The sequence below is a fragment of the Coregonus lavaretus genome, assembly GCF_964263955.1.
Source record: "Coregonus lavaretus genome assembly, chromosome: 13".
NCBI classification, from domain to species: domain Eukaryota; kingdom Metazoa; phylum Chordata; class Actinopteri; order Salmoniformes; family Salmonidae; genus Coregonus; species Coregonus lavaretus.
The window spans coordinates 6288899-6303980 of NC_140000.1; the positions used below are offsets into that span (position 1 = coordinate 6288899).

The 15082-nt window shown below is 46.0% G+C and overlaps 1 protein-coding gene across 1 annotated transcript in view; it reads right to left on the reverse strand.

The window, feature by feature from the left end:
- Positions 1 to 1139: 1139 nt before the first annotated feature.
- The window catches only part of LOC311139319 (copine-4-like), a 79784-nt gene continuing 65841 nt past the window's right edge, over positions 1140 to 15082 (reverse strand). The window contains exons 8-13 of the mRNA XM_084174198.1: positions 13826 to 13959; positions 13433 to 13487; positions 12770 to 12821; positions 3042 to 3175; positions 2619 to 2855; positions 1140 to 1741 (exon numbers count right to left, since the gene is read on the reverse strand). Of these exons, the coding sequence (XP_084030324.1) occupies positions 1610 to 1741; positions 2619 to 2855; positions 3042 to 3175; positions 12770 to 12821; positions 13433 to 13487; positions 13826 to 13959 (744 nt within the window). The 3' untranslated portion in view covers positions 1140 to 1609. The remainder of the gene's footprint in view (positions 1742 to 2618; positions 2856 to 3041; positions 3176 to 12769; positions 12822 to 13432; positions 13488 to 13825; positions 13960 to 15082) is intronic.

The following is a 15082-nucleotide window of genomic DNA, read 5'->3' on the forward strand; positions in this document are numbered from 1 at the left end:
GTCCAACTCGTCAGACAGTTCATTATGAACCAGGACAGAATTATTGGACTGCCGGCTGCTCTGGACATGAAAGGGCCCTGCCCTGCCCTTTCTATGGTATTCATCATGCATCTCAGAAATCTCCATCCCTCCAATTGCTATCAATCCCTCGCTATCTTCGCCCCATCTCCCTCTCTCCTCCCCATCTCCTTCTCTTCTCCCCATGTCCTTCCCTTCTCCCCATCTCCCTCACTCAGTCCTCCCCATCTCTCTCTCTTCTCCCAATCTCCCTCCCTCTCTTCTCCCCATCTCCCTCCCTCTCTCTTCTCCCCATCTCCCTCCCTCTCTCTTCTCCCCATCTCCCTCCCTCGCTCTCCTCCCCATCTCCCCATCTCCCTCCCTTCTCCCCATCTCCCTCCCTCTCTCTCCTCCCCATCTCCCTCCCTCCCTTCTCCCCATCTCCCTCCCTCCCTTCTCCCTCCCTCTCTCTCCTCCCCATCTCCCTCTCTCTCCTCCCCATCTCCCTATCTCCCCCCCTCTCCCTCCTCCCCATCTCCCTCCCTCTCTCTTCTCCCCATCTTCCTCCCTCCTCCCCAGACACCTCAAAGGGAGAGTCGTGACTCTCCCCAATCCTAGGAGGAATTGGCCCCGTTCTCACATGGACAGACTTGTTCTGTTCAACTTCAATCAGTACATTCCCATAATTGTTATGGACGTTTTTAAATCAATAGAATATATTGGAATTGCTAAGAAAGTGACCCCAATTCCCAATTCCTTTGACTACTTTGCACACCAAAAGATTGAAATTCAGCCTATTCAGTCCTCTGCACTTTCTATGGATTTTCCATTGAATTAATTGAAATGGTTGTGACCACAATTCCAATTACGTTTTTGATTTGAAACCCAATAGCTTTTTTTTTTTACATAGTACAAGTCACAAGCATATTGATAAAGCTTTTATTATTATAAGTATTTCATAATTTCACAGAATACTGCATTGTAACATAACAACGGCAAAAAATATACTCTAGTGAATACTCAAGTTGTGCTTTAAAGTCTACTCACACAGTTAGTTTCCATGTCAACATGCTTCATAGTAGAATCTCCTTTATCCCCACAACACTGTAAACTCTATTGTTCACTAAGAAAACAACATGAACCATGAGAAAACAGTGTCTGCTTTATTACCAGCATGCAAAACAACAGTTCATGCATCCGCCTCATCTGCAGTACGGACTTCTGAGGACGCAAACGTTTCTAACGCAGGTACTGTAGCTAGTTCATTCACTGTGGTCCAAAATGTTTTACAATGTATGAATATTAAGAAATTTAGCAAAATCTCAACAAACTCTTATAAAAAAAAACGAATGGGGGTGTTCTATACATTCCGTCATCGATAGTTGAACGCTCATCTGTAGGGATGTCAGTTTGGTTGTTCGTTTTTGCGTTTGTGTGTGTCCCCCCTCCATACAAATGCTTTGAATTATACAGTTGCTTTACAGATGCAAGCCTCGGAGGCCACGCATGCACAACGAAAAGAACAAACAAACGAATAGAGCAAAACAGTAAACTTTTCAGTTAGTCAGCATAACGTGCTGTCTGTTGTAATGAGGGCGTTGGGCCCCTCCGCTCAGGGGGCGAACGTCTTGGAAGACTCCAACTCGTTGGGAACTTTGGGTTTGATGCCCTTGTTGTTGTAGTAGTCAACCACCTGGTTGGGCACTTCTGCTAGGACAGTCTTCGCCAGCTCTGCAGGTGAGCCCTGGAGAGGGACAGAGAGAAACCTGTCACTTCCTGTAACACTCAGGTAACCCTCCCAGCTCCTCAGGTAACCTCCCAGTTCCTCAGGTAACCCTCCCAGTTCCTCAGGTAACCTCCCAGTTCCTCAGGTAACCTCCCAGTTCCTCCGGTAACCTCCCAGTTCCTCAGGTAACCCTCCCAGTTCCTCAGGTAACCCTCCCAGTTCCTCCGGTAACCTCCCAGTTCCTCAGGTAACCCTCCCAGTTCCTCAGGTAACCTCACAGTTCCTCAGGTAACCCTCCCAGTTCCTCAGGTAACCCTCCCAGTTCCTCAGGTAACCCTCCCAGTTCCTCAGGTAACCCTCCCAGTTCCTCAGGTAACCTCACAGTTCCTCAGGTAACCCTCCCAGTTCCTCAGGTAACCCTCCCAGTTCCTCAGGTAACCTCCCAGTTCCTCAGGTAACCCTCCCAGTTCCTCAGGTAACCTCCAAGTTCCTCAGGTAACCTCCCAGTTCCTCAGGTAACCTCCCAGTTCCTCAGGTAACCCTCCCAGTTCCTCAGGTAACCTCCCAGTTCCTCAGGTAACCTCCCAGTTCCTCAGGTAACCTCCAAGTTCCTCAGGTAACCCTCCCAGTTCCTCAGGTAACCCTCCCAGTTCCTCAGGTAACCCTCCCAGTTCCTCAGGTAACCCTCCCAGTTCCTCAGGTAACCTCCAAGTTCCTCAGGTAACCCTCCCAGTTCCTCAGGTAACCCTCCCAGTTCCTCAGGTAACCCTCCCAGTTCCTCAGGTAACCTCCCAGTTCCTCAGGTAACCTCCCAGTTCCTCAGGTAACCCTCCCAGTTCCTCAGGTAACCCTCCCAGTTCCTCAGTTAACCCTCCCAGTTCCGGTAAAGACTCACATGTTTGAAGTTGCGGAAGGGGACGAACTGGACGATGTCTCGTAGGCAGGGCTCCCCCTTGGGCGAGCGAAGGATCCCGTCATCTCCATCCAGCATCCGCATGTCACTGAAGTCAGCACTTCCCACGCCCACGATGATGATGGACATGGGCAAGTGGGAGGCTTGGACGATGGCCTCGCGGGTGTCCGCCATATCTGTGATCACTCCGTCCGTTAGGATAAGCAGAATGAAGTATTGCTGCAGAGATAAAGGAAGGAAGTCAATGAGTTGGGAGCAACGTGAGAGAGTAATGTCTGTGGGGTTTGTTGGAAATACATTGCGCAAGTCTCCCATTGACATCAATACATGATTTAAGCGAAGGTTCAAGCTATGCTCCAAATTGACTGGTTCCAAGGAGAAGAGGACGACTGACAGCTATCTTACCATGGCCTCCTTGGTGTGCATTTCTTGTGAAGCGGAGCTGGCTACTTTCTGGATGATGGGGGCGATGTTGGTGGGGCCGTAGAGCTGAAGCTTAGGAAGGCAGGTTTGATAGGCCTCCACCACCCCTTGGATACCTACACACCCATAAACATATGTTGGGAAAACACAGAATAACACACACAGTAACACTCACATAGTCATATACATCTGGAGAACTCTGGGTATTTGGGGAACACAACGACCAACACCAATGCACACAGGTGTGAAGGTATCTTTGTGGAGTAATTGAGCCCCATGATATTCCATGATATTTTACACTTTGAGGGAAGCAGCCACTCTGTGAATAGTTAGTCAACGTCACAGCTGCATTGACTTCTATTTATCTCTTCTCACCACTATAGGGATCTCAGCAGTGGCCTCCCATCAGGCCGAGCAGCTGAAGTAATGCCATTTACTGATTGAGTGGACATTTGAGGTCACACACACATCTTTGGAGAATTTCACTTAATTAAAAAAAAACTCCATCATGACCTCAGTGTGCGTGCACACACGCACACACACACACACACAAACACCACATGCTTCGTAAACAACTAGTGTAGACTAACAGTGAAATTATAGAAAGATAATACCATGAGGAATGAATACACAGTGAGTAATGATAACTTGGCTATATACACGGGGTACCAGTACAGAGTCGATGTGCAGGGGTACAAAGTAATTGAGGTAGATATGTACATATAGGTAGGGGTAAAGTTACTAGGCAACAGGATAGATAATAAACAGTAGCAGCAGCGTATGTAATGAGTCAAAAGAGTTAGTGAAAAAAGGGTCAATGCAGATAGTCCAGGTAGCTATTTGGTTAACTTTTCAGCAGTCTTATGGCTTGGGGGTAGAAGCTGTGTGCTGGGTCCTGTTAGTTCCAGACTTCGGTACCGCTTCCTGTGCGGAAGCAGAGAGAACAGTTTATGACTTGGGTGGCTGGAGTCTGTCAATGTTTAGGGCCTTCCTCAGACACCACCTGGAATAGAGGTCCTGGATGGCAGAGAGCTCAGCCCCAGTGATGTACTGTGCCGTATGCACTACCCTCTGTAGCGCCTTGCGGTCGCATACCAAGCAGTTGCCATACCAAGCGGTGATGCAGCCAGTCAAGATGCTCTCAATGGTGCAGCTGTAGAACTTTGAGGATCTTTTCAGTCTTCTTCATGACTGTGTTGGTGTGTGTAGCCATGCTAATTCTTTAGTGAGGTGGACACCGAGGAGCTTGAAGCTCTTGACCCGCTACACTACAGCCTTGTCGATGTGGATGGGGGTGTGCTCGGCCCTCCGTTTCCTGTAGTCCACGATGAGCTCCTTTGTCTTGCTGACATTGAGGGAGAGGTTGTTGTCCTGGCACCACACTGCCAGGTCACTGACCTCCTCCCTATAGGCTGTCTCATCGTTGTCGGTGATCAGGCCTGTCACCGACGTGTCATCAGCAAACTTAATGATTGTGTTGGAGTCGTGCGCGGCCACGCAGTCGTGGCTGAACAGGGAGTACAGGAGGTGACTAAGCACACACTCCTGAGGGGGTCCTTGTTGAGGGTCAGCGTGGTGGATGTGTTGTTGCCTACCCTCACCACCTGGGGGGTGGCCCGTCAGCAAGTCCAGGATCCAGTTGCAGAGGGTGGTGTTCAGTCCAAGGGTCCTGAGCTTAGTGATGAGCTTGGAGGGCACTATGGTGTTGAACGCTGAGTTGTAGTCGATGAACAGCATTCTCACATGGGAGAAGGCAGTGTGGAGTGCAATAGAGATTGCGTTATCTGTGGATCTGTTGGGGTGATATGCGAATTGAATTGGAGTGGGTATGCGAATTGAATTGGAGTGGGTCCACACACAGAGAGAGACTTCATTATCAGTGACAGGCTCTCCTTAGGGGACGAGAGTGTGAGTGTGTGGAGGGGTGTAGACATCTAGAGGTCTGATTACTGACCACTATACCGCAGACATCTGGAGGTCTGATTACTGACCACTATACCGCAGACATATGGAGGTCTGATTACTGACCACTATACCGCAGACATCTGGAGGTCTGATTACTGACCACTATACCGCAGACATATGGAGGTCTGATTACTGACCACTATGCCGCAGACATATGGAGGTCTGATTACTGACCACTATACCGCAGACATATGGAGGTCTGATTACTGACCACTATGCCGCAGACATCTGGAGGTCTGATTACTGACCACTATACCGCAGACATCTGGAGGTCTGATTACTGACCACTATACCGCAGACATCTGGAGGTCTGATTACTGACCACTATACCGCAGACATATGGAGGTCTGATTACTGACCACTATGCCGCAGACATATGGAGGTCTGATTACTGACCACTATACCGCAGACATCTGGAGGTCTGATTACTGACCACTATACCGCAGACATCTGGAGGTCTGATTACTGACCACTATACCGCAGACATCTGGAGGTCTGATTACTGACCACTATACCGCAGACATATGGAGGTCTGATTACTGACCACTATACCGCAGACATCTGGAGGTCTGATTACTGACCACTATACCGCAGACATCTGGAGGTCTGATTACTGACCAAAATACCGCAGACATCTGGAGGTCTGATTACTGACCACTGTCCCGCAGACATCTGGAGGTCTGAATACTGACCACTATACCGCAGACATCTGGAGGTCTGAATACTGACCACTATACCGCAGACATCTGGAGGTCTGATTACTGACCACTATACCGCAGACATCTGGAGGTCTGATTACTGACCAATATACTGCAGACATCTGGAGGTCTGATTACTGACAACTATACCGCAGACATCTGGAGGTCTGATTACTGACCACTATACTGTAGACATATGGAGGTCTGATTACTGACCACTATACCGCAGACATCTGGAGGTCTGATTACTGACCACTATACCGTAGACATCTGGAGGTCTGATTACTGACCACTGTACCGCAGACATCTGGAGGTCTGATTACTGACCACTATACCGCAGACATCTGGAGGTCTGATTACTGACCACTATACTACAGACATCTGGAGGTTAGGTCTGATTACTGACCACTATACTGCAGGCATCTGGAGGTTAGGTCTGATTACTGACCACTATACTGCAGGCATCTGGAGGTTAGGTCTGATTACTGACCACTATACTGCAGGCATCTGGAGGTTAGGTCTGATTACTGATCACTATACTGCAGGCATCTGGAGGTTAGGTCTGATTACTGACCACTATACTGCAGACATCTGGAGGTTAGGTCTGATTACTGACCACTATACTGCAGGCATCTGGAGGTTAGGTCTGATTACTGACCACTATACTGCAAGCATCTGGAGGTTAGGTCTGATTACTGACCACTATACTGCAGGCATGTGGAGGTCTGATTACTGACCACTATACTGCAGACATCTGGAGGTCTGATTACTGACCACTCTCCTGCAGCCTCAGCCATCAAAAAGGTGACTGGAGGACTGGAGAGCCTTCGAGCTGGAAGACATTCTCACACTCTCTCTCTCGCTCCCCCTCACACACATACGCTACATGACCAAAGGTATGTGGACACCTGATCGTCGAACATCTCATTTCAAAATCATGGGCATTAATATGGACTTGGTCCCCTCTTTGCTACTATAACTGCCTCCACACTTCTAGGAAGGCTTTCCACTAGATGTTGGAACATTGCTGCGGGGACTTGCTTCCATTCAGCCACAAGAGCATTAGTGATGTCGGGCACTGATGTTGGGCGATTAGGCCTGGCTCACAGTCGGCCTTGTTCGATCGGGTTGAGGTCAGGGCTCTGTGCAGGCCAATCAATTTCTTCCACACCGATCTCGACAAACAATTTCTGTATGGACCTCGCTTTGTGCAGGGGGGCATTGTCATGCTGAAACAGGAAAGGGCCTTCCCCAAACTGTTGCCACAAAGTTGGAAGCACAGAATCGTTTAGAATGTCATTGTATGCTGTAGCGTTAAGATTTCCCTTCACTGGAACTAGGGGGCCTAGCCGAACCATGAAAAACAGCCCCAACTATTATTCCTCCTCCACCAAACTTTACATTTGGCATTGCACATGGTGATCTTAGGCTTGTGTGGGGCTGCTCGGCCATGGAAACCCATTTCATGAAGCTCCCGACGAACAGTTATTGTGCTGACGTTGCTTCCAGAGGCAGTTTGGAACCCGGGAGTGAGTGTTGCAACCGAGGACAGACGATTTTTACGCGCTACACACTTCCCGTTCTGTGAGCTTGTGTGGCCTACCACTTCGCGGCTGAGCCGTTGTTGCTCCTACAAGTTTCCACTTCACAATAACAGCACTTACAGTTGACCGGGGCAGCTCTAGCAGGGTAGAAATTTGACAAATTGACTTGTTGGAAAGGTGGCATCCTATGACAGTGCCCCGTTGAAAGTCACTGAGCTCTTCAGTAAGGAAATTATACTGCCAATGTTGGTCTATGGAGATTGCATGGCTGTGTGCTTGATTTTATACACCTGTCAGCAACGGGTGTGGCTGAAATAGCCAAATCCACTCATTTGAAGGGGTTTCCACATACTTTTGTATATATAGTGTATCTTACACAGGCACAAACACCGGCACGTACACACACAGGCAGTTATGCACACGCACACACACACACACACACACACACACACACACACACACACTACTTAAAAGCAAGTGTCAGCTTGCCACTCCCTCTACCCACAGTAATGCAAACTTTCATCCTCAAAGAGATATCAATATCAATGGTAGGTACAGGCACAAAGGAAGACAGTATTGACTGAGCGTGTGTGTATACGAATTGGTGTGTGTCCGCATCTAACAGCATCTTAACAACAGAGTTTTCCTGCATGAAAAACTGTGCAAGCTATGCCCTCTGCTTTGGGAGGTGGGCTGGAAGCTTGCCGGACAGAGGAGCACTGAGACTGATCTATTCTTGGCTGCTTTCCTGGCAAGAAGCTCTGGACTGGATCAGCACCTGTCTGGCTGCTCTCCACCCATCCAGGGCGCCCGCCACTCAAAACAAGCAAGCTAATAGAGTGACACGAATACAAGGTAGAAAGTGGAGGATGAGCTGAAAAGCTGAAGGAAGTAAAAGCTATTCTTATAGTCTATTCTTATAGTCTATTCTTATAGTCTATTCTCATAGTCTATTCTTATAGTCTATTCTTATAGTCTATTCTCATAGTCTATTCTTATAGTCTATTCTATTCTTATCTTCTGTTCTTATATAGTGTGTGAAAAAGTGTTAGGGCTGTGTGCAGGTGAGCTGGATAGATCACATGAGATCAACTGAATTAAACTTGGAAACTTTGTAACATATTTAACTCATTCTATGAGAATGAAGCCTCACTTTGCAGGTAGAATCATATTCACTTGATAATGATACCTCTAATGATACCTATACAAAGCAAAGTTTAATTAGATGTTAATAAAAAAAACATGAAGTTTCTCATAAAAGTTTCTGTTCAAAGTTCACCCAATTGGTGCTTGTGCTGTGAGTGTCATTTGATTACAGGGACAAGGATCTCTCCAGAGTTTGAGTGAGAAACATTGTCATTTATATTATTTCAAATTGGAGGATGTCTCAATGCAGACAGACTTTCATATTCACATTTGTGTTCTGTCTCTCCCTGCGCGCTTCACTGTCTCATTACTTTTCTGTTTAAATCTCTCCCACAACCTCATAAAGATACACAAATGATATGTTTACACCACCTGTTCAACCTATTCGATGCAGTATTGCATTTTGTTTATGTTATAAAAACTTTCTGTCTAGCTAGCAGCTTTAGAAAAGTATTTCTCTCCACGGAGTTACAGTGGGGAAAAAAAGTATTTAGTCAGCCACCAATTGTGCAAGTTCTCCCACTTAAAAAGATGAGAGAGGCCTGTAATTTTCATCATAGGTACACGCCAACTATGACAGACAAATTGAGGAAAAAAAATCCAGAAAATCACATTGTAGGATTTTTAATGAATTTATTTGCAAATTATGGTGGAAAATAAGTATTTGGTCACCTACAAACAAGCAAGATTTCTGGCTCTCACAGACCTGTAACTTCTTCTTTAAGAGGCTCCTCTGTCCTCCACTCGTTACCTGTATTAATGGCACCTGTTTGAACTTGTTATCAGTATAAAAGACACCTGTCCACAACCTCAAACAGTCACACTCCAAACTCCACTATGGCCAAGACCAAAGAGCTGTCAAAGGAGACCAGAAACTAAATTGTAGACCTGCACCAGGCTGGGAAGACTGAATCTGCAATAGGTAAGCAGCTTGGTTTGAAGAAATCAACTGTGGGAGCAATTATTAGGAAATGGAAGACATACAAGACCACTGATAATCTCCCTCGATCTGGGGCTCCACACAAGATCTCACCCCGTGGGGTCAAAATGATCACAAGAACGGTGAGCAAAAATCCCAGAACCACACGGGGGGACCTAGTGAATGACCTGCAGAGAGCTGGGACCAAAGTAACAAAGCCTACCATCAGTAACACACTACGCCGCCAGGGACTCAAATCCTGCAGTGCCAGACGTGTCCCCCTGCTTAAGCCAGTACATGTCCAGGCCCGTCTGAAGTTTGCTAGAGTGCATTTGGATGATCCAGAAGAGGATTGGGAGAATGTCATATGGTCAGATGAAACCAAAATATAACTTTTTGGTAAAAACTCAACTCGTCGTGTTTGGAGGACAAAGAATGCTGAGTTGCATCCAAAGAACACCATACCTACTGTGAAGCATGGGGGTGGAAACATCATGCTTTGGGGCTGTTTTTCTGCAAAGGGACCAGGACGACTGATCCGTGTAAAGGAAAGAATGAATGGGGCCATGTATCGTGAGATTTTGAGTGAAAACCTCCTTCCATCAGCAAGGGCATTGAAGATGAAACGTGGCTGGGTCTTTCAGCATGACAATGATCCCAAACACACCGCCCGGGCAACGAAGGAGTGGCTTCGTAAGAAGCATTTCAAGGTCCTGGAGTGGCCTAGCCAGTCTCCAGATCTCAACCCCATAGAAAATCTTTGGAGGGAGTTGAAAGTCTGTGTTGCCCAGCGACAGCCCCAAAACATCACTGCTCTAGAGGAGATCTGCATGGAGGAATGGGCCAAAATACCAGCAACAGTGTGTGAAAACCTTGTGAAGGCTTACAGAAAACGTTTGACCTGTGTCATTGCCAACAAAGGGTATATAACAAAGTATTGAGAAACTTTTGTTATTGACCAAATACTTATTTTCCACCATAATTTGCAAATAAATTCATTAAAAATCCTACAATGTGATTTTCTAGATTATTTTTTCTCATTTTGTCTGTCATAGTTGACGTGTACCTATGATGAAAATTACAGGCCTCTCTCATCTTTTTAAGTGGGAGAACTAGCACAATTGGTGGCTGACTAAATACTTTTCCCCCCCACTGTATGTATTAGACATTCAGAAAACATTATTTCTCTCCATGGAGTTATGTATTAGACATTCAGAAAACATTATTTCTCTCCAGGGTGTGAAGTGTGTACAGCCTGCGCAAAAAACCAAGCAGAGCTCATGCCTTTCATGCAACATTTTTCAAACCATCATTAGTCTCATCATGCCGCCTTAGAATGTATTAAAAATCTAAACATATAGCCCAATGTTTGTAGAACAACTAAAGTTACATAAATAACTCTAAATTAAGCATATAGGAGTCCCTGTTTTTTGGTTAACCGCTCAACACAGAATAGCGGCATGTGCACACTCTCAAATCGTTTGGGGAAAATATCCTTTCTATTTTATTCAGCTATGTTCAATTGTATTCTTCATACTATAAAATAATATCAAATAATGCCATGGAATTCTAAGCAAATCCTGTCTGCTAAATGAACTAGTGTAGCCCACAGCCATATGGCATAGCCAGATCAGGGCCTAACATAAGGACAACTCAGAGTATGGTATTATGTTCTTCTGAAATAGATAAATCTTCAGACCTGTCTAAAATAAATAATGGATTTATTGTGTTGGTATAGGCTATATTACATGGATGTATTAGACTTTTAAAAATGTATATGTTCCAAAGGTCTGCATCAGTGGCTTGTAGGCTATGCGTGGAAGCCAGGAGATGCTAAATGTCTTTATGTTCATTAATGGTCAATTACCGTGAGACCAACAGTTATTTGCTTGACAATCACTGGCTGACAAAATGTCATGACCGCCACATCCCTAGCTGTATGTAGCTACGTGTGCACATTTGTTCATACTCTTTTCTAGTTAGTGAGTTATTAGCCCAGTTATAGCTAATTTGTAGTCAGAAATGTGTGAGCGATTGCTTCCTACGAGCACAAAACGTATAAACATCTAGCCATCTTTGAAAAGCCAGTCAGGTAAAGAGCTTTATGTATTAAAGGGGCAGTGATGTATTTTGAGACAGGCTTGAGTATGCTAAGTAGCCAATAGACAGAGGGTAGCATAATTTGTCTGATTCTCTGTAATATTGGTTTAGGAATAATAATGCATTTTATTTTGTAAAGTGGTTTCTTGCATCAAACAACATTTTCAGTCACCTCCTTGTCTGAAGGACAAGTGGATAAACAGGTTAATGTCAAGCTCTGCATGTTTCTTTCAAAAGTCTTATGGAATGTAGGCCTACATAATATTATTATTATTATTTTTGTCATTTAGCAGATGCTCTTATCCAGAGCGACTTACAGGAGAAATTAGGGTTGAGTGCTTTGCTCAAGGGCACATCGACAGATTTTTCACCTAGTCGGCTCGGGGCTTAGAACCAGCGACCTTTCGGTTACTAGTGTTGTGCCAGTAACTGAAAGGTCGCTGGTTCTAAGCCCCGAGCCGACTAGGTGAAAAATCCAATATTACAGAGAATCAGACAAATTATGCTACCCTCTGTCTATTGGCTACTTAGCTTATCCAAGCTTAACCACTAAGCTACCTGCCACCACACATTGGCTGCTACTGTCGGCTGAACGATAGAACCACTATTTCCATGTTAAAATGTTATGTGATGCATTTTCTCCATTGTTTTTGATGGTAGGCCACTATGGTAGGCCTACATTATGATCAAATAGCCACAGTAGCCTACTTGGACACTGTTAAAACAGTAAATGAAAACGGGTACAGCCTCAAGTGTTCACAGTAAAAGTACGCCGAAAGTTGAACAGAATTTTCACAACGTTGAAGTTTGCGCTCAGCCAACACCTTTGGCTGTTCACCCAGGCCTGTCTGTGGGACTTTATGCAAGTCACCTTTGGCTGTTCACCCAGGCCTGTCTGTGGGACTTTATGCAAGTCACCTTTGGCTGTTCACCCAGGCCTGTCTGTGGGACTTTATGCAAGTCACCTTTGGCTGTTCACCCAGGCCTGTCTGTGGGACTTTATGCAGGTCATCTTTGGCTGTTCAACCTTTTCCTTAAGCCATTTAACTCACTGTTACAACTTTTTATTGATGCATCCCTACAAAGTGTTTGGGCCGGAATGAAGAGAGTGTGTGGTAAATGCGGTTTTATTACCTGGTTAATGTGTTATTAAAGGTATATTTGTGGTTTCAATATTTAATAGGCATTCAGTGCAAGGGGAAATTGACCCCAATTTAGCCAATTTACTGTAACCACCCACCCCAGAGCTAGTGATGAGCATTTGAAATAAAGCATTTTGACAGTCTGTGATTTCAAAGGCAGGGTGAACCTCTAATCTGTTTGAGGCGAAGCACCTACCTGCACATTCTGGGTTTTCCTCATTAAAATTCACCGCAAAATCGTGGGAAACCTGGAGGAAGATGAAAAATATGATATTTTGATCACCATGGAACAGTGAGACAAAGGAGCACACACACACACACACACACACACACACACACAGACACACACACATACACACAGTTGGCCAGAAGCAATCAATCAAACAATCTAATTTTTTAAATCAAAATTCCATGGATGCATTTTTGTGGGTTGGGTAATTAGCATAATTGCAAGCCATGCTACCCCCCCCCACCCCACACACAGCTCGATGGGTTAGTCTGCCCCCCCAGGCTGGACCAGAGACAGTATAATGTATCAGCCAGTGGTAGCATCAGTCACCCAGGCAGAATGTCAATTATTTCCTGCTGGGTTCAGTTTAGTGACTCAGAAAGTCAATGCAGCAGTAAAGAGCGCTGGGCTGGACGGGCCCATTCTGTGTGACAGGACAGAGCAGAGCAGGGGCCAGCGAGGGCCAGCGAGGGTCAGCGAGGGCCAGCGGGTGGCTTCCGTAATCACCACAGAAGCAGGAGAGCAGAGCCAGAGTCTCACCTCGTCTCATCTCGCCACAGGAGTGATTACTGACACCCTGCTGAGGCTGAGCCATAGCCCAACTCTGTGAAAAATACGGTTGGAAATTACCTTGAAGTCGGGCGGGATCCGAGCGCCGAAGCCAAACGCTGGGAACATTTTGTCACTGGATTGAAATGCATGCAGGGACAGAAAACAAAAAAGTGATTAGAATTTGAGCGATGACACACTTGATTCTGAGCCGGTGATCATTATCTGAAACAAATACCCATAAACAAGTTCATTCCGCTGGCGACCCAGGACTACAATGGGCTCTAAATGACTTCTCATTTACATAACCTCTGAGTCACTGGAGAACTAGAGTAAACTTTCACATACAAACTTTCAAAAGTTATTAGATTTTTTCAGGAGAGGAGGGATCAACATTGAAGTCACGAGCAACAGTCATTGCACAACATTTTACATAATACCTGTTAACGAGTGCTTGAATGTGATTGGCCTCACCTGTCGTAATCCTGGCAGATCTCCCCTACCGCGACCAGGGCTTTGAGGTACTCGTTAGGCTGGTAGGGGTGGATGTAGTGTAGCGAGCAGCTGTTGTGAGGATCCCCGTTCGAGGCGGTGAAATCAATAGCTACCTGGGAAGACAAGTGGCAATCAAAGGGGAGTTTGACTCCAATTACCTCAAATGTATGCACCTTCCCTTTACACCTATCCCTCACTCTGACATATACACCATCCCCACCTCTCCCTCACTCTGACACATACACCATCCCCACCTCTCCCTCACTCTGACACACACACCATCCCCACCTCTCCCTCACTCTGACATATACACCATCCCCACCTCTCCCTCACTCTGACACACACACCATCCCCACCTCTCCCTCACTCTGACACACACACCATCCCCACCTCTCCCTCACTCTGACACACACACCATCCCCACCTCTCCCTCACTCTGACATATACACCATCCCCACCTCTCCCTCACTCTGACACACACACCATCCCCACCTCTCCCTCACTCTGACATATACACCATCCCCACCTCTCCCTCACTCTGACACACACCATCCCCACCTCTCCCTCACTCTGACACACACACCATCCCCACCCCATTATTTGCATTATCTCCCTAAACTAATGCCTAGGCTTAAGCTCAGCAGGCTAACTCAGTCTTGTGGCACACAGATGACCCCGGTTAAAACCCAGTCTGTCACATATACAGCACCAGTCGAAAGTTTGGACACACCTACTCATTCAAGGGTTTTTCTTTATTTTTACTATTTTAGAATAATAGTGAAGACGTCAAAACTATGAAATAACACATATGGAATCATGTAGTAACAAAACTTCAAAGTAGCCACCCTTTGCCTTGATGACATCTTTGCACACTCTTGGCATTCTCTCAACCAGCTTCATGAGGAATGCTTGTCCAACAGTCTTGAAGGAGTTCCCACATATGCTGAGCACTTGTTGGCTGCTTTTCCTTCACTCTGCGGTCCAACTCATCCCAAACCATCTCAATTGGGTTGAGGTCGGTGACTGTGGAGGCCAGGTCATCTGATGCAGCACTCCATCACTCTCCTTGGTCAAATAGCCCTTACACAGCCTGGAGGTGTGTTTTGGGTCATTGTCCTGTTGAAAAACAAATGATAGTCCCACTAAGCCCAAACCAGATGGGATGGCGTATCGCTGCAGAATGCTGTGGTAGCCATGCTGGTTAAGTGTGATTTGAATTCTCAATAAATCACAGAC